The sequence below is a fragment of the Brassica napus genome, unplaced genomic scaffold (genome assembly GCF_020379485.1).
Source record: "Brassica napus cultivar Da-Ae unplaced genomic scaffold, Da-Ae ScsIHWf_260;HRSCAF=432, whole genome shotgun sequence".
Taxonomy (NCBI): domain Eukaryota; kingdom Viridiplantae; phylum Streptophyta; class Magnoliopsida; order Brassicales; family Brassicaceae; genus Brassica; species Brassica napus.
The window spans coordinates 20,001-40,398 of record NW_026015913.1 but is presented as its reverse complement, the minus strand read 5'-3'; the positions used below and the strand labels follow the sequence as shown (position 1 = coordinate 40,398).

General features: G+C 46.6%; 1 protein-coding gene across 1 annotated transcript; it reads left to right on the top strand.

Annotated features, from left to right (window-relative positions):
- Positions 1-414: 414 nt before the first annotated feature.
- LOC125601560 (uncharacterized mitochondrial protein AtMg00860-like) lies at positions 415-825 on the top strand. Its single transcript, XM_048773667.1, has one exon. The coding sequence runs from the start codon at positions 415-417 to the stop codon at positions 823-825; it is 411 nt and encodes a 136-aa protein (XP_048629624.1).
- The last annotated feature ends 19,573 nt before the right edge of the window (positions 826-20,398 follow it).

Sequence of the window (20,398 nt, the reverse complement as noted above, 5' to 3'; positions counted from 1 at the left end):
GCTCCGCTGTCCAAGAGTCTGTATCGAATGGCTCCGGCCGAGATGGCCGAGCTAAAGAAGCAATTGGAAGAATTGCTTGACAAGGGGTTCATACGGCCAAGTAGCTCCCCTTGGGGTGCACCAGTCCTCTTTGTGAAAAAGAAGGATGGTAGCATGCGTCTGTGCATCGACTATCGAGGGTTGAACAGGGTAACTGTTAAGAACAAATACTCATTACCCAGGATAGACAAGCTGTTGGATCAGCTGAAAGGAGCTAAGTGGTTTTCTAAAATCGATTTGGCCTCGGGATATCATCAGATTCCTATCGAGCCAAACGAGATTAGGAAGACGACATTCAGGACCAGGTACGGCCATTTCGAGTTCGTAGTGATGCCGTTCGGTCTGACCAATGCACCTGCTGCATTCATGAAATTGATGAATAGCGTGTTCCGGGACTTCTTGGATGAATCAGTGATCATCTTCATTGATGATATCCTGATCTACTCCAAGGACGAGGAATCTCATCGGAAACATTTGAGAGCCATGCTGGAACGATTACGAGAGCACAAACTTTTTGCTAAACTCAGCAAGTGCAGTTTTTGGCAAAAGAGTATTGGGTTCCTCGGTCATATTGTTTCTGACCAGGGCGTCTCAGGGGATCCAGAGAAGATCAGGGCAGTCAAGGATTGGCCCCGACCATGCAGTACCACAGAAGTTAGAAGCTTCCTAGGGCTGGCAGGTTACTATAGAAAGTTTTTGAAGGGATTTGCAAGCTTGGCTCAAGCTATGACATGGTTGACTGGGAAGGACTTTAAGTTCACATGGTCTGATGAGTGTACGAGATGATTATCCGCACTTAAGGATATGCTGACTAGCGCACCCGTCCTGGTTCTTCTGGAGGCAGACCAACCTTATGTGGTCTACACGGATGCGTCCATCACTGGACTCGGTTGCGTGTTGACTCAACATGGGAAGGTCATTGCCTACGCATCAAGGCAGCTGAAGAAACATGAGGGAAACTACCCCACCCATGACCTTGAAATGGCTGCGGTAGTATTCGCCTTAAAGATTTGGCGATCATATTTATATGGGGCCAAAGTCCAGATATTTACGGACCATATCTGAAGTATATATTCACCCAGCCTGAGTTAAACTTAAGGCAGAGGAGGTGGATGGAGTTCGTGGCCGACTACTACCTAGACATCACTTACTATCCGGGTAAGGCTAACCTTGTGGCCGACGCCTTGAGCTGGAAGCGAGAAGACGTCGCGCTCGGAAGCGGAACGGACGAGCCGGATGAGGTCGAACGCTTCGTTCATTTAAATGCTTTGAACGGAACGGATGGACCACGTGGTTTAGAGGCGTTGCATAGAGCCGACCTACTTACCCGGATCCGAGCGGCCCAAGATCAGGACAAGAACCTGAAGACGGTTGCTCGGAACGACCTGACTGAGTATCAAATCGCAAAGGACGGTACGATCTTAGTTCATGGTCGGATCAGCGTACCCAATGATAGGAGTTTAAAGGACGAGATCCTTAGGGAAGCTCACAAGTCTAGATTCTTGATCCATCCTGGAGTGACCAAGATGTATCATAATCTCAGACAATACTATCATTGGATATGGATGAAGGTCGATGTGGCCGAATGGGTTGGCAAGTGTCCTACTTGTCAACTCGTCAAGGCCGAACAACAAGTTCCGAGTGGACTGCTTCAGAGCCTACCTATTCCGGAATGGAAGTGGGATCACATCACGATGGATTTCGTGACAGGATTTCCCACGACCAGGAATAGGATTGATGCTGTCTGGGTAATAGTGGATCGACTGACCATGTCTGCCCACTTCCTGGCCATCAAAAAGACTGATGGAGTCGACCGGATTGTGAGTAAGTACATTGACGAGATTGTGAGGCTACACGGAGTACCCTCAAGTATAGTCTTAGATAGAGATTCAAAGTTCACTTCTCACTTCTGGCAAGCTTTTCAGAAAGCTTTAGGAACAAGAGTGAACATGAGTACGGCTTATCATCCCCAAACGGATGGGCAGTCGGAAAGAACTATACGGACACTGGAGGATATGCTTCGAGCATGTGTTCTCGATTGGGGTGATTCCTGGGAACAGAATTTGCCGTTAGTGGAGTTCTCCTACAATAACAGCTTCCACTCCAGTATAGGCATGTCGCCATACAAAGCTTTGTATGGACGACCATGCAGGACACCGTTATGCTGGACCCAAGTGGGGGAGCGCAGCATGATAGGCCCCTAAATCATGGAGGAAACCACGGAGAAGATCAAGTCCGTGCGGGACAAGATGAGGGCCGCACAGGACAGACAAAAACATTACGCTGACAAACGAAGGAAAGAACTGAAGTTTGCAGTGGGTGATATGGTCTATCTCAAAATGATTACCTTTAAAGTTAGAGTGTGAATTTCTGGTAGAAGGAAATTAGATCCAAGATACCTAGGTCCGTTCAGAATCATAGAACGAGTGGGTAGTGTGGCATATAAGTTGGACTTACCATCCGAGATGGAAGCCTTCCATAACGTATTCCATCTCTCCCAACTCCGGAAGTGCTTGACGGATCAGGACGTCTTAATACCAGAAATACCATCTGATCTAGGTACAAATCTAACTTTTGAAACAAGGCCGGTTCGGATCGTAGATAGGATGGAAAAAGCAATGAGAAAGAAAACAATCCAGATGGTCAAGGTCATTTGGGATTGTAATGGTTGAGAAGAGACTACTTGGGAGACGGAGGCCAGGATGAAGGCCGAGTTTCAAAAATGTTTTGACCAGTTTATGTTGGATGAAACACATGACTTGGATTCGAGGACGAATCCATTGTTAGTGGGGGAGACTTGTAACATCCCGGATCCTGAATAGGATCATTGGGACGGCCATGGTTCGAGGAAACGTAATAGTCAGTCTAAGGACATCAAGAGAAGCGTTCCATAGCCAGATAAGAAGGTTAAGGACGTAAAGAAACTTAGACTTAACCTTATACAAGTCGAGAGTCAGCTAGGACGAGTAAGACGGTAGCTTGACGGATGGAACAAGTAGCTCGACCAGCTCAACGGAGTTAGGTTAAGCTCACTCCAGCTCTGCCACTTCTAAGTCAGCTCCACTAGCTGAACTACTAGCTCACTCACCTGAGGCAGCTGGGAGTCAGCTCATTTCAGCTGGACGGACTGTTCGGGTTTCGGTCCGATGGTCCAGGTCCGGGCCAGTGGCGGGCCATGGGGGTCCGGCCATGAGGCCATGGACTGTTGGGGCTTGGGACAAGCCCGTGGGCTAAGTCCAGAGGGATTGGGTAAGGCCTTGGGCCTCTGTCCGACCCATACCCATGCGGTATTGGCGAAGGGATGCATGCGGCCGAAAGGGTGTAACCCTTGGCCGATTGTGCCCATCCGCTGGCCAGTCATGCCTGTTCGTGGGGCAAGACTTACCCCCTCGTTTTCTATAAATATGGGGTCCTCTCTGTCGATTTCATTCATCCAATCCAGAGTAAAAATACTCAGAGAAATCGTAGAGAGAGAGAGAGTTTCCGGCCAAAGCAAGGCCGATTGTGTGGTGGTTAGGTTTCCGGTGATCTGATCGTTTGTGAAGCAACATCCGATCAAGAATGGGAGACCGAGAGCAGGAGAAAAGCATGGAGAACCCTGACACGGTTCAGAAGGTACGTGGTGGGCTATGGCTCCATCAGACCAAACAGACGGTCCTTGTGATCGCACTGCTGCTCTGGTCGGTCCATTAGACCTAACCGCTTCTCCTCTTCTTGTGTCTATCCGGCCCTTTCTCTTCTTTCTGATTATACACGAAGGGTTGTGTTGGTTCAGTCCAAGGGACACATCCCTAGACTTGGCCGGTCATAACCAAACCGCTAACCTAAACGTTGGTTGGTTAGACGGTCGGTTTGAATCGCACCATAGACTGGGCGGTTGGGCTAAACGGTTGGTCATGTCCCAAGAGGCACGAGTGGCCAAAGGTCATGAGTTACCAAAGGTTGTGAGTTACCAAAGGTCACGAGTGAAGGACCCTAAGATCGGCTCACTCGAATGGATCAGATTTGGATATGAACTCCGGATGGAGAACTGGATGGATTGAAGGGTCGCACGAAGGTTGCGGAAAGGCCTTCGATATTCCCGACTCCAAATGGTGCTTGATATGACTCACAAGACCACCAAGTGAAGGATCTCTCGTCGTTGCTTGATATGACTCACAAGACCAACTATTGGAGGAAATGTTTACTTGGATATGACTCACCAAGAAACTAAGAACAAGTTCTAAACGAAGAACAAAGAGTTTAACTCAAACTTTTGACAAAATCGATTTCTGATTTATTAAAATGAAAGTTTCATACTTATAGAGTTTTGTAGATCTAGGAATTAAATAGAAAAGTAGATCTAGATTTTGATCTAGTCATTAAACAAAATAAAGACAGATTATTAAATGTGACTGATCGGCTTCTGTCCAGGTTTGTTGTATCCTGAAGCATGGACCGCGGTAAGGAGAAGGACGGATGTGGGACTGTCTGTATGAGCCACCATGTCCGGATCATGAACCAGACTGGACCAAGTGCGTCCTATGTCTTCAGAAAGGTGAAGGATCCTTGCCATAGTGAAATTTGGCTGATCAAAGTGCATGAACTGATCAAAAGGGTAGATGGGCCCATCAGTACGGTCGCCGGTACGTGCAGTATGGGCCAATCGACCCAAAAGAGAGATGTCTCGATCATTTTGTGAAACCTCATGATCCAAGTCAAGTCTGGCATGATCTTTCTCAAGTCTGGGATGATATTTCTCAAGTCTGGCATGATCTTTCTCAGGTCTGGCATGATCCAAGTCAAGTCTGGCACGGTGAAAAACATGAACCTCGGTTGAAATGTTAAGAACGTCCTGAACTCCATGCTGAGCTGGTTCCATGTAATGATCCATGGACTGCGGCACATCATTCCCTCCCTCTTCAAAAGGATTTGTCCTCAAATCCATTGTACATGTATCAAAAGCGAATAAATCAGATACAAAGGATTTAAAATTCATGAAAAATTCAATGAATGAAAAGTTTGGACAGAAACTTCTTTGGATGTTTGAACTCGTTTCCCTCAGGTATGTGCGGTTCCATGTTCCACGAACACAAGTCCTTAGGCATTCACCAGTGCTTGCTCTCCTTGGAAACTGATCATGCTTATCATGTTCATTCAAAACAACTAGAGAAACCACATCAAATCTGCGAAAGAAATAATCAAAAGGTTTCTCTATCCTCATCATGAATGAAATCAAATTGATTTTTTGGCCTAAGCAATTTTGGTTCATTCCTTTTCTTAAACCAAATATCTTTCAAAGAACAGCTCAATGAAAACAATTCAAGAAAATGTTTAAGCAAAACGTTTTTCAACCAAGTAAGATTTGTTTTTGCTTAGAAATTCTCGGTTTTAAAACATTTTCAAGATGAGCAGAGACAATCAACCCATGATCCTTACAGTGCTTTTGGTTTGGACAGGAGGTTGACTGAGGAAAGACCTTTGGTTCGTTGAGGATTGGTTTTGGCTTAGGCCGCTCCTTTCTTGAGCCTGAATCTCCTTTAGAAGTCTGGTACTCGAGGATAGACGGACTGGAGAATCTCCGGTTTGGAAAATTCATAACTCCTTCCTCCGTGATGCTTTTCAAGTGATTCCAATCCTCAGTGAATCCTTGGTGAGTTGGATTTCCTTTGAAATTGAATTCATGACAAAAGACCTTCTGAATGTTGAGATATCCGTTTTTGACTGAACCCCTGTCGCTGGTATCTCCAAGGTAGCCGGTTTGGACAACAAAGCTTCTCCAAATCTCAGGCTGTTGGGCACGGTCAATGCTTTCATTTCTCAGAGGCTCAACCTGTCTTTCCTGGATACTCAAAACAAACAAGTGCGCTTGAAGTTCAAAAGACAAAGGGGCAGGAGTTGTGTCGGGATCAAAGCAAAGATGGCTCTCCATAGCGATGGATGTTATGTTTGTTGCTTCTTCATCAAAGACTGGACCAGGTTCATCCTCCTCATCAAAGATAGGATCTTGATCTTCATCAAAAAATATCCTAGTGTCAAGACATGGTCCTTGATGTGGTAAATCTAGTGGCTCTTCCTCCAAAACCTGTGGAGAGAAAACAAGACTACTCGGATGCTCCGGTTGCAAAATGGTTAGTTCTACAATTGCATGTTCAATATCAGTTGCAAACTCAGGTTCAAGAGAAGAAAGATCACAATTTTTCTCACAAGAAAACAAGCTTTCAATTGGCTCTTCATCATATTCATCATAGATGGGTAAAGAATCTGAAAAATCTTTCAACTCCTCAACATGGATGTCAGATTTACCTTTGGATTTCTTGCTGATGAATAAGGATGGCTCAGCTACAGGTGCACGTGTGGATATGCTCTTCTTATGGGTCTGGTTGACGTCCTTGAGGGTTTTCACCACTTCCTCCACAAAGTTATCACAAAACTCTTGGACATCAAACTGAAGCAAACGTCTCTTTGGATCAGCTTCACCTTGGGACGACTTGAAAGGTTCATTGCACCTCCTGTTTGGCATATCTTGCACACTAACAAACTCATCAAAATTATTCAAAGAATATTTAAATGAAGATTGAGAGATAGTTTGTTGTGGGGATTTCTCCTTGCTACTTTCCCTTTGAAGACCAAACATCATAACCTGAAAATCTCAACACAAAATTAGAAAATAAAACCTCACTCTCTCAAGTGTTTAATCTCACCCACTCAAGTGTTTCTCTCAGATTTAGGTGATCACACACAAGTTTCTACTCAATTTTCTAAGAAGAACACATCAAAGAATCCCAATGGACAAAATCCAAGCAAACACAAGATAATTTTAAAAGAGAGAAAGATAAGAGATTTTGGTTTTGGGAATCCGTTTTAACCACCTCAAAGGCTGGATTTCTCCTCAGCCAGCAGGCTTTCTCTTCCACCACCAATCCCCAAATGAAAAACTTTTTTTTTTTATAGATAGAGGATGGTAATGAGGGGTCCGGATTCAAGATGGATAGAAGAAGAAGTGTTTATGATTTAGAAATGGAAGATGAGAAAGATGAATGATTTAGAAGATACCAAACGAGCGGCTCTGATACCACTTGAAGGACCCTAAGATCGGCTCACTCAAATGGATCAGATTTGGATATGAACTCCGGATGGAGAACTGGATGGATTGAAGGGTCGCACGAAGGTTGCGGAAAGGCCTTTGATATTCCCGACTCCAAATGGTTCTTGATATCACTCACAAGACCACCAAGTGAAGGATCTCTGGTCGTTGCTTGATATGACTCACAAGACCAACGATTTGAGGAAGTGTTTACTTGGATATGACTAACCAAGAAACTAAGAACAAGTTCTAAAAGAAGAACAAAGAGTTTAACTCAAACTTTAGACAAAATCGATATCTGAAATTTTTTAAAATGAAAGAGTTTCATACTTATAGAGTTTTGTAGATCTAGGAATTAAATAGAAAAGTAGATCTAGATCTAGTCATTAAACAACATAAAGACAGATTATTAAATGTGACTGATCGGCTTCTGTCCAGGTTCGTTGTATCCTGAAGCAGGGACCGCGGTAAGGAGAAGGACGGATGTGGGACTGTCCGTATGAGCCACCATGTCCGCATCATGAACCAGACTGGACCAAGTGTGTCCTATGTCTTCAGAAAGGTGAAGGATCCTTGCCTTAGTGAAACTTGGCTGATCAAAGTGCGTGAACTGATCAAAAGGGTAGATCAGTCCATCAGTACGGTCGCCGGTACGTGCAGTATGGGCCAATCGAGCCAAAGCAGAGAAGTCTCGATCATTTTGTGAAACCTCATGATCCAAGTCAAGTCTGGCATGATCTTTCTCAAGTCTGGGATGATCTTTCTCAAGTCTGGCATGATCTTTCTCAAGTCTGGCATGATCCAAGTCAAGTCTGGCACGGTGAAAAACATGAACCTCGGTTGAAATGTTCAGAACGTCTTGAACTCCATGCTGAGCTGGTTCCATGTAATGATCCGTGGACTGCGGCACATCAACGAGTTCCAAAGGTTGTGAGTTGCTAAATGGTGTAAGTAACCAAGCGTTACGGACGACAAGAGGTACGAGGACAATAGGTACCAAGGACCGAAGGGGTGCATGTTCCGAACGTTGCCTGTTGAGACAGGTCGTGTCCGTTCCTTAGGGATCAGACCATGTCTTGTCCGTCGAGACAAGTACACGGTTCGTCTAAACCAGGGTAAGAGTCGCAAGGTCCGATCGGCCGTTTGGCCTACTCGGATTGGGCGTGAGGCTTACTCGGCCGTTGGATCCAGGCCCAAGGCCGGATCAGGTAAGAAAGTCCGTTGGGCCATTGAGCCGGACTTCATCTAGGCCGGTCGCACCTAGATTCTATCCGGATGGACGGATTGGTCTTCGGGACGATCCGGACTGTTCGTGTGTTCTGTTTATCTATTCTGGACTGTCAATCTGATTCTAAGTCAAGGGTTGGTTGGTTGAATGACTTAGGATTCGGTAGGCAGGGTTTATATATTTTTATAAGTATATTGTCCGAGGTTTATCTATGTTCTAGGAACCAAGCCAAGCATTGTAGAATCGACCAGTTCTATTTTCGGTTATGATTAATGCTTATCTTGTTGTGGTTTCAGGAACTAAGGACGGTTCTGGTCAAGCCAAGAAGCCGTGAAGGCTCGGTCAGTGAGAGGCTGTGTAACGTATGGTTAGATGATGCTAGGGATGAACTAGTGATTGTCTATGAAACGATTAAGAAGTTGTGTATCGGATCTCATGTTTCTAAGTAATACATTTTATACACATTTATATTCCGCTGTGCTATCTGTTCAATTGTTTTAGAACCTCGGATTCGAACATGACTTAGTAAATGAAAGACATAAAATGAATCAAACAAGCAAGGGATTGATTAAGTAGCAAATGGGTCCAGTTTCGTCGAGAGGTCGGATTCGGGTGTTACAGACCCGGACGGGATTCCGCTGGTTAAAGAGTTTGAGGATGTGTTTCGGGCACTACAGGGCATTCCCCCTAATAGGGCTGACCCGTTCATAATAGAACTAGAACCAGGGACGGCCCCAATGTTCAAAAGTCCATATCGTATGGCTCCGGCCGAGATGGCCGAGCTAAAGAAGCAACTGGAAGAGTTGTTGGACAAAGGGTTCATACGACCAAGTGTCTCGCCTTGGGGAGCACCAGTTCTTTTTGTGAAGAAAAAGGATGGTAGCTTAAGGCTGTGTATTGATTACCGAGGGTTGAATAGGGTTACTGTGAAGAACAAGTACTCATTACCCAGAATTGATGAGCTGTTGGATCAGCTCAAAGGGGCCAAATGGTTTTCCAAGATTGATTTAGCCTCAGGGTATCATCAGATCCCAATTGAGCCTAATGATATCAGGAAGACGGCGTTCCGGACCAGGGATGGCCACTATGAGTTTGTGTTTATGCCATTTGGTCTAACCAATGCACCAGCTGCATTCTTGGATGAATTTGTAATCATCTTCATAGATGACATACTTGTATATTCCAGAAACAAGGAAGACCATGAGAAGCATCTCAGGGCCGTACTAGGACGTTTGAGGGAACAGAAACTCTTTGCCAAACTAAGCAAGTGTAGTTTCTGGCAGAAGAGCATTGGGTTCCTCGGACACATTGTGTCTGATCAGGGCGTGTCAGTAGATCCGGAGAAGGTTCACACTATACGAGATTGGCCGCAGCCTAAAATGCTACTGAGGTTAGGAGTTTTCTAGGGCTGGCCAGCTACTACAGAAAGTATGTCAAGGGGTTAGTGAGTTTGGCTCAACCCATGACACGACTTACAGGCAAGGATGTGAAGTTTGCCTGGAATGAAGGGTGTGAGAAGTGTTTCTCAGCTCTAAAGGATATGCTGACGAATGCACCAATATTGGTATTGCCGGAGGCAGATCAACCTTATGTGGTCTATACGGATGCGTCCATCACTGGGTTTGGGTGCGTCCTGACTCAACATGGGAAGGTGATTGCTTATGCTTCGAGACAGCTGAGAAAGCATGAAGGGAATTATCCGACCCATGATCTAGAGATGGCAGCCGTGGTGTTTGCTTTGAAGATATGGAGATCGTATATGTACGGAGCCAAAGTCCAGATTCTCACTGATCATAAGAGCTTGAATTACATTTTCGCTCAGCCTGAGTTGAACTTGAGACAAATAAGATGGATGGAGTTTGTTGGTGATTATGATCTGGACATAGTATACCATCCAGGCAAGGCAACCTAGTGGCAGATGCCTTAAGCCGGAGACGGGCAGAGGTCTCGGCCGAAAGAGAAGTGGATGAACTATAAGGGGTGGTTCGGTCATTACATCTAAATACCTTGGTTGGACGTGATGAGCCATTGGGATTAGAGGCAGTGAATCAGGCCGATCTACTTACCAGGATACAGCAGGCCCAGAGTTTGGATGAGAACTTGCAGAAAGTGGCTCTTAACGACAAGACGGAGTATCAGATCACAAGCAACGGAACAATCTTGGTGAATGGCCGAGTAAGTGTTCCAAAAAGCAAGGAGCTTAAAGAAGAGATTATGAGTCAGGCTCATAAGTCAAAGTTCTCAGTCCAACCTGGGCTGAATAGGATGTATAGGGATTTAAAAAGGTACTATCACTGGGTAAGGATTAAAACAGATGTGGCCGAGTGGGTGGCGAGGTGTCCTACTTGCCAGTTTGTGAAGGCCGAACATCAAGTGCCCAATGGTATGCTCCAGAATCTCCCCATACCAGAGTGGAAGTGGGATCACATCACAATGGATTTTGTGACCGGTTTTCCTACGACCAGAAACCAAAAGGATGCGGTTTGGGTGGTGGTTGACAGACTAACCAAGTCGGCCCACTTCTTACCAATTCAGAAAGGAGATGGAGTGGATCAGATCGTGAGGATTTACTTGGACGAGATAGTACGTCTGCATGGAGTGCCTGCTAGTATTGTCTCGGACAGAGAACCTAGGTTCACCTCTTACTTCTGGCAGGCTTTTCAAAAAGCCTTAGGAACAAGAATGAACATGAGCACAGCCTATCATCCTCAGACGGATGGGCAATCAGAGAGGACAATCCAGACATTGGAGGACATGTTAAGGGCCGTGGTGTTGGATTGGGGCGACTCATGGGAAAAGCATCTACCCTTGGTCGAGTTTGCCAACAACAACAGTTTCCATACTAGCATTGGGATGTCACCTTATGAAGCACTGTATGGACGGCCTAGAAGGACGCCATTCTGCAGGACGCCATTATGCAGGACGCCATTATGCTGGACCCAAGTGGGGGGGGGGGGGGGAGGAGCATGTTGGGTCCAGAGATAGTGGAAGAAACCACTGAGAAAATAAGGTTCTTAAAGGAGAAAATGAAAGAAGCACAAGATCATCAAAAGAGTTATGCAGATAGACGGATGAAACATCTTGAGTTTGAAGATGAAGACTTGGCCTATCTCAAGATGATCACATTCAAAGGGAGGGCTAGAGTTTCTGGCAGAAGAAAACTAGACCTTAGGTACTTGGGTCCATTCAGAATCATAGAAAGAGTTGGGGAGTTGGCTTATAAGTTGGAACTGCCACCAGCCATGGATGCGTTCCATAACGTGTTTCATGTGTCCCAACTCCGAAAATGTTTGTCTGATCAGGACATAGTACTACCCGAGATCCATACAGATTTGGGTAAGAATCTGACTCTAGAGACGAGGCTGGTCCTCATAGTGGATCGAACAGAAAAGAGAACAAGAAAGAAGACCATTCCCATGATCAAGGTCGTGTGGGAATACAATGCCAAGGATGAAATCACTTGGGAAACAGAGGTCGTGTGCTGACGGACACACACGGACAGCCATGGACGTTATGTGTGTGCTGACGGACAGCCACAGACGTCCTGTGTGTGCTGGCGGACACCCACAGACGTCCTGTGTGTACTGAACAGACAGCCCATGTGGGCCAAAATCACCCAAACAGTCTGTCATGTCCCCGGTCCGAGATAGGGTCGTTGGGACGAGCCATGGTGCGGGGAGACGCACCAGTCAGGTCATTAGACCAGTAGACAAGCTTATCATGGCTCAGACATAGGGTTAAGGGCATCAAAGTGTTGAGACTTAACCAGGGTGAAAAAAAATGGGTTTAATAGAGCTGGACGAGTGATGTGGGAGCTGGACGGGGCCGAGCTTGGGCAGCTCAGGGAAGCTTAATGGGAGCTTAGTCAGTATGCATCTGCTCGTGGAGCTATAAGGACTAGCTCACTCAGCTGGGACCAGCTAGTAGTCAGCTCAATTCAGTTGGGCCGAGTGTTCATGTCCGGGACCGTTGGGGCGGTTAAAAGGATGGTTATGGTGGTTCGGTTAAATGGTGTGGCCACGGTATGGACGGTCAGTTAAAGGTCTTAGCCTTGGTTTCAGGATAGAGAACCGGCAGGGACAGGAGCAGTTGGAGGTAGTTGAGGACTGGTTGGGGGCAGTTATTGCCGAACGGTTGCAAGGGAGAGAGAGACACCTTTTCGGTTACAACTCCCACCCCTTCGGCCCCATGGCAGTTCCGACTCCCTCTCTCTAAAACTACTGAGCCCTGGATCCAGAATTTGACACAGAATTCTTGAGGGGAACCTCTGCCAAAATCGTGAGAGACAAACACCAAAAAGAGAAGAGAGAACCGGCGATCCAAGGAGAGAACCGGCGAGAGGCTTGGCTGTTCCAGGAGAAACAGGATCGTGGGAAGCAAGGCCTGAGGAGATGGATACCAGACAGAGAGACAGAGAGAAGGACAAAGTGAAGGAGATGGCGCCTGGGGAGAGAACACCTAAGGCCAGTGGTGTGGACGGCAAGCGATCGGCCTTAGCCGGCTGATGATTCGATCGGGCTTGTGGCCGGTTTGCTATGCGCCTACATCTACTCTCTCTATCTCTTTAGATTTGCTTGTCCTATTAGATTATTGTGTTTGTTTGTTCTGGTCATACAGGGAACACAGAACCAAGGCCCTGGCCGATTCAGTATCCAAGTCCTTGGCCTTTGGCCGGACTATTCATGGTCGGATTTGGACGTTCTAGTGTGTTTCGTTGGAAACTGTTTATGGGAATATCTTAGTTGGGATTTATCAAGGATTATCATGAATTTTAATTAGTTTTTGGGAATTTATTTGAGTATGTTGGTTTGGACAGGTTATAGATTCTAAGTAGCCGAACCATGCTTATCTTGACTTGATGTTAGGATATCGGCCATATGAATGTGCATTGTGTCTTGTGTGGTTTCAGGATCGGACATGGACCGTGGTAAGGGAAAGGCACCGTGAAGACTCAGGCCATGGGAAGATGTGTGGTGAATGGGTCATTGTAGATAGATGTGAAATACTGATAGCCTATTGTGCAACTTGTGAACTTATGTTAGACTAAGTGTGTATAACTTATTAGGACGAACCTAAGAATGATGTATGAATCTCAGTTTATATTTATACAATTGATTTTCCCCTTATGTTTCCTTGTTTAGATTGATTGTATTGAAACTCAGTTGAAATGAATTAAATTTAGAAAGATAAGACTTAAAACTTGGTTCACTCGGACTTAGATTGAAAGGTTAAGGCCGCAGATCAGTTTGGGCTTAAGAGCCGGGATCGGGTCTTACAAGTCGGTATCAGAGCATGCTTGATTCTAGGATTGGTTTGGGTTATGTGTTCACCACACGTCCGGCTGCTTGGTCTCACGGGTTGTTTGTGTTTGTTTGGTTTGATGTTGTTTTGCTTAGTTCTAATCATGAGATGAGGTTTCTACGTATGGACTAACACTAAGTGTTTTTGCCTAAGGGAACTAAGCGGACTAATTCCCGGAAGGGCAAGGAAGCGGCTGGTGGTTCTGGACCGGTCATAGGAGATGGGGCCAACCCCACTCAAGTGTTACCAACCCAGACGGGGCTGGTTAATGAGAAGACCGGGGAACCCTTCGCGACGTTCCTGCCTACTGAGGTTCAGGTTGATAACCTGGGTGAGCAACAACAAGAGGGACGGGAGGAGGAAGGTGATTCCTCCCATGTAGGAGACGAGACCGGACCTGGAGATGGGGCGGAGGAGTTGGCCGAGCCATCTATGCGGGAGGTGACGGATGTGGTTAAGGCCATGGGCACTCAGATGTTGGCTTTCACGCATGAATTTACCCCTTTTTTGAACTCATCGGTTGGCCAGATCACCCCAGCTCAGGCCACGGTTCAGGGAACTCAGAGAGCAGCTAGGACAGCAGCTGGTGTAGCTCGTGCAGCTGCACAAGGAGCTCGAACAGCTGCCAGGACAGCCGAGGACCGAGCTTCGGTCGAAGCTGAGGTAATGGAGATTGATCTACCAGCTCATCCAGTTAGGAGAGTGGATTACTTGAGCCTTCTAGCTCACATCTCCAAGCTGGGTACGAAGCAGTTTGCTTGTAGTTCTGATCCCATTGAGGCAGACGAGTGGAGGAGCAGATTGGCTCGGAATTTCAGCTCAACTCGTTGCCCAGAGGAGTACAAAAAGGACATTGTGGTTCACTTCCTGGAAGGTGACACACATAACTGGTGGTTAGCTCTAGACAAACGCACCAATGGGACAATTGAGCAGTTCTCAAACTTCGAGGTGGAGTTCAACCACAAATACTTCTCGGCTGAAGCTTGGGACCGTCTGGAGCCTCAGTTCCTAGACTTGACTCAAGGACGCATGACAATACGTGAGTACGAAGAGAAGTTCAACCGGCAAGCGATCGGCCTTAGCCGGCTGATGATTCGATCGGGCTTGTGGCCGGTTTGCTATGCGCCTACATCTACTCTCTCTATCTCTTTAGATTTGCTTGTCCTATTAGATTATTGTGTTTGTTTGTTCTGGTCATACAGGGAACACAGAACCAAGGCCCTGGCCGATTCAGTATCCAAGTCCTTGGCCTTTGGCCGGACTATTCATGGTCGGATTTGGACGTTCTAGTGTGTTTCGTTGGAAACTGTTTATGGGAATATCTTAGTTGGGATTTATCAAGGATTATCATGAATTTTAATTAGTTTTTGGGAATTTATTTGAGTATGTTGGTTTGGACAGGTTATAGATTCTAAGTAGCCGAACCATGCTTATCTTGACTTGATGTTAGGATATCGGCCATATGAATGTGCATTGTGTCTTGTGTGGTTTCAGGATCGGACATGGACCGTGGTAAGGGAAAGGCACCGTGAAGACTCAGGCCATGGGAAGATGTGTGGTGAATGGGTCATTGTAGATAAATGTGAAATACTGATAGCCTATTGTGCAACTTGTGAACTTATGTTAGACTAAGTGTGTATAACTTATTAGGACGAACCTAAGAATGATGTATGAATCTCAGTTTATATTTATACAATTGATTTTCCCCTTATGTTTCCTTGTTTAGATTGATTGTATTGAAACTCAGTTGAACTGAATTAAATTTAGAAAGATAAGACTTAAAACTTGGTTCACTCGGACTTAGATTGAAAGGTTAAGGCCGCAGATCAGTTTGGGCTTAAGAGCCGGGATCGGGTCTTACAAGTCGGTATCAGAGCATGCTTGATTCTAGGATTGGTTTGGGTTATGTGTTCACCACACGTCCGGCTGCTTGGTCTCACGGGTTGTTTGTGTTTGTTTGGTTTGATGTTGTTTTGCTTAGTTCTAATCATGAAATGAGGTTTTTACGTATGGACTAACACTAAGTGTTTTTGCCTAAGGGAACTAAGCGGACTAATTCCCGGAAGGGCAAGGAAGCGGCTGGTGGTTCTGGACCGGTCATAGGATATGGGGCCAACCCCACTCAAGTGTTACCAACCCAGACGGGGCTGGTTAATGAGAAGACCGGGGAACCCTTCGCGACGTTCCTGCCTACTGAGGTTCAGGTTGATAACCTGGGTGAGCAACAACAAGAGGGACGGGAGGAGGAAGGTGATTCCTCCCATGTAGGAGACGAGACCGGACCTGGAGATGGGGCGGAGGAGTTGGCCGAGCCATCTATGCGGGAGGTGACGGATGTGGTTAAGGCCATGGGCACTCAGATGTTGGCTTTCACGCATGAATTTACCCCTTTTTTGAACTCATCGGTTGGCCAGATCACCCCAGCTCAGGCCACGGTTCAGGGAACTCAGAGAGCAGCTAGGACAGCAGCTGGTGTAGCTCGTGCAGCTGCACAAGGAGCTCGAACAGCTGCCAGGACAGCCGAGGACCGAGCTTCGGTCGAAGCTGAGGTAATGGAGATTGATCTACCAGCTCATCCAGTTAGGAGAGTGGATTACTTGAGCCTTCTAGCTCACATCTCCAAGCTGGGTACGAAGCAGTTTGCTTGTAGTTCTGATCCCATTGAGGCAGACGAGTGGAGGAGCAGATTGGCTCGGAATTTCAGCTCAACTCGTTGCCCAGAGGAGTACAAAAAGGACATTGTGGTTCACTTCCTGGAAGGTGACACACATAACTGGTGGTTAGCTCTAGACAAACGCACCAATGGGACAATTGAGCGGTTCTCAAACTTCGAGGTGGAGTTCAACCACAAATACTTCTCGGCTGAAGCTTGGGACCGTCTGGAGCCTCAGTTCCTAGACTTGACTCAAGGACGCATGACAATACGTGAGTACGAAGAGAAGTTCAACCGGTTCAGACGATATGTGGGCAAGGAGTTGGAGGAGGACACGGTACAGATACGTAGGTTTGTTCGAGGCCTAAGGGTCGAACTTCGAACCTGTTGCTCCGTTGGTCACTTCTAGACAGTGTCTGAACTGGTGGAACGCATGGCTATGGTGGAGACTAACTTCGCTGAAGAGGCCAAGCTGAAGTCTAGGGGCCACACGGCTTCTAGTGGATCCGGAAGCGACCGGAAGAGAAAGAGGGACACGGCCGAAGGGGGCAAGGCCTCAAGTGATAGGCCGGAGTGTCCTTCATGCAGAAGGCATCACGGTGGAGAGTGTTGGAAGGCAAAGGGGGCTTGCACCCGTTGTGGCAAGATGGGCCACTTTGCTCGAGACTGTCCTGGATGGTCAGAGAACCGTGGACAGGGCTTGGGGAGTGACCCAGAAGCTGTCATTACTGCAGCAAGACGGGACACCTACGCTGGGAATGTCCCAAGATGCAAGCTGAGGCTAAAGGACGTGGGGAGGCCTGCAAGCCAAGCCAGACCCGAGGTCAGACCTCAGCACCACGTGTGTATGAACTGACCAAGGACGCAGCAGAGGCTGGACCATCACTGGTAACATTCTATGGATTAGATTGGCATGGTACATGACTTAGAATGGATTAGATGATTAGAAAAGGGGGGTCTTATGTAGGGACCCTATGTATTGGTGGTGTGGAAACACACGTACTGTTTGATACTTGAGCTACACACAGCTTTGTGAGCCCAGATATGATCGGAAACGGGTTGTTCCAGATGGGAACGGAGGATGATCCTTGCATAGTGAATGCCGCCGGTGGGCAAGTAATGCATTCATTAGGGCGAGTAAAGGATATCGCAATAGTGATCCAGTATAGAGTTATGCCTATGGATCTGGTTGTGGTCTGCCTTAAGAATCATGAGGTGATATTAGGCATGGACTGGCTTGGAAAGAATCGGGCTACTCTGGACTGTCACAGAGGAAGGGTGCAGTTTGAGACTGGGTGTGGACCCCCGATCAGGTTCCAAGGTATTCGTCTGACTTCTGGATGCTTAGTGATATCAGCAGTCCAAGTGGAACGGATGCTTGAGAAGGGTTGTGAGGCCTTTTTGGTCACAATCGCCACTAAGGAGGTTGTAGAGGCTGGTGACCCGGACGGGATTCCGCTGGTTAAAGATTTTGAGGATGTGTTTCGGGCACTACAGGGCATTCCCCCTGATAAGGCTTGCCGGTTCATAATAGAACTAGAACCAGGGACGGCCCCAATGTCCAAAAGTCCATATCGTATGGCTCCGGCCGAGATGGCCGAGCTAAAGAAGCAACTGGAAGAGTTGTTGGACAAAGGGTTCATACGACCAAGTGTCTCGCCTTGGGGAGCACCAGTTCTTTTTGTGAAGAAAAAGGATGGTAACTTCAGGCTGTGTATTGATTACCGAGGGTTGAATAGGGTTACTGTGAAGAACAAGTACCCATTACCCAGAATTGATTAGCTGTTGGATCAGCTCAAAGGGGCCAAATGGTTTTCCAAGATTGATTTCGCCTCAGAGTATCATCAGATCCCAATTGAGCCTAATGATATCAGGAAGACGGCGTTCCGGACCAGGTATGGCCACTATGAGTTTGTGGTTATGCCATTTGGTCTAACCAATGCACCAGCTGCATTCATGAAGATGATGAATGGTATCTTTCGAGATTTCTTGGATGAATTTGTAATCATCTTCATAGATGACATACTTGTATATTCCAGAAACAAGGAAGACCATGAGAAGCATCTCAGGGCCGTACTAGGACGTTTGAGGGAACAAAAACTCTTTGCCAAACTAAGCAAGTGTAGTTTCTGGCAGAAGAGCGTTGGGTTCCTCGGACACATTGTGTCTGATCAGGGCATGTCAGTAGATCCGGAGAAGGTTCAGACTATACGAGATTGGCCGCAGCCTAGGAATGCTACTGAGGTTAGGAGTTTCCTAGGGATGGCCGGCTACTACAGAAAGTATGTCAAGGGGTTTGCCAGTTTGGCTCAACCCATGACACGACTTACAGGCAAGGATGTGAAGTTTTCCTGGAATGAAGGGTGTGAGAAGTGTTTCTCAGCTCTAAAGGATAAGCTGACGAATGCACCAACATTGGTATTGCCGGAGGGAGATCACCCTTATGTGGTCAATACGGATGCGTCCATCACTGGGTTGGGGTGCGTCCTGAAACATGGGAAGGTGATTGCTTATGCCTCGAGACAGCTGAAAAAGCATGAAGGGAATTATCCGATCCATGATCTAAAGATGGCGGCCGTGGTGTTTGCTTTGAAGATATAGAGATCGTATCTGTACGGAGCCAAAGTCCAGATTCTCACTGATCATAAGAGCTTGAAGTACATTTTCACTCAGCCTGAGTTGAACTTGAGACAAAGAAGATGGATTGAGTATGTTGCTGATTATGATCTGGACATATCATACCATCTAGACAAGGCTAACCTATTGGCTGATGCCTTAAGCCGGAGAAGGGCAGATGTCTCGGCCGAAAGAGAAGCGGATGAACTAGAAGGGATGGTTCGGTCACTACATCTAAATTCCTTGGTTGGACGTGATGAGCCATTGGGATCCGAGGAAGTGGATCAGGCCGATCTACTTACCAGGATACAGCAGGCCAAGAGTTTGGATGAGAACTTGCAAAAAGTGGCTTTTAACGATAAGACGGAGTATCAGATCACAAGCAACGAAACAATCTGGGTGAATGGCTGAGTAAGTGTTCCAAACAGCAAGGGGCTTAAAGAAGAGATTATGAGTCAGGCTCATAAGTCAAAGTTCTCAGTCCACCCCATGCTGAATAAGATGTATAGGGATTTAAAAAGGTACTATCACTGGGTAAGGATGAAAACAGCCGAGTGGGTGGCGAGGTGTCCTACTTTCCAGCTTCTGAAGGCCGAACATCAAGTGCCCAATGGTATGCTCCAGAATCTCCCCATACCAGGGTGGAAGTGGGATCACATCACAATGGATTTTGTGACCAGTTTTCCTACGACCAGGAACCAAAAGGATGCGGTTTGGGTGGTGGTTGACAGACTAACCAAGTCGGCCCACTTCTTACCAATACAGAAAGGAGATGGAGTGGATCAGATCGTGAGGATTTACTTGGACGAGATAGTACGTCTGCATGGAGTGTCGGCTAGTATTGTCTCGGACAGAGACTCTAGGTTCACCTCTTACTTCTGGCAGGCTTTTCAAAAAGCCTTAGGAACAAGAATGAACATGTGCGCAGCCTATCATCCTCAGACGGATGGGCAGTCAGAGAGGACAATCCAGACATTGGAGGACATGTTAAGGGCCGTGGTGTTGGATTGGGGCGACTCATGGGAAAAGCATCTACCCTTGGTCGAGTTTGCCTACAACAACAGTTTCCATACTAGCATTGGGATGTCACCTTATGAAGCACTGTATGGACGGCCTTGCAGGACGCGATTATGCTGGACCCAAGTGGGGGAGAGGAGCATGTTGGGTCCTGAGATAGTGGAAGAAACCACCGAGAAAATAAGGTTCTTAAAGGAGAAAATGAAAGAAGCACAGGATCGTCAAAAGAGTTATGCATATAGACGAAGGAAACATATTGAGTTTGAAGTTGAAGACTTGGTATATCTCAAGATGATCACATTCAAAGGGAGGGCTAGAGTTTCTGGCAGAAGAAAACTAGACCCTAGGTACTTGGGTCCGTTCAGAATCATAGAAAGAGTTGGGGCTGTGGCTTATAAGTTGGAACTGCCACCAGCCATGGATGCGTTCCACAACATGTTTCATGTGTCCCAACTCCAAAAATGTTTGTCTGATCAGG

Excerpts from the sequence above, each read along its gene's own strand:
- LOC125601560 (XM_048773667.1), top strand. The coding sequence starts at position 415 with ATGAATAGCGTGTTCCGGGACTTCTTGGATGAATCAGTGATCATCTTC.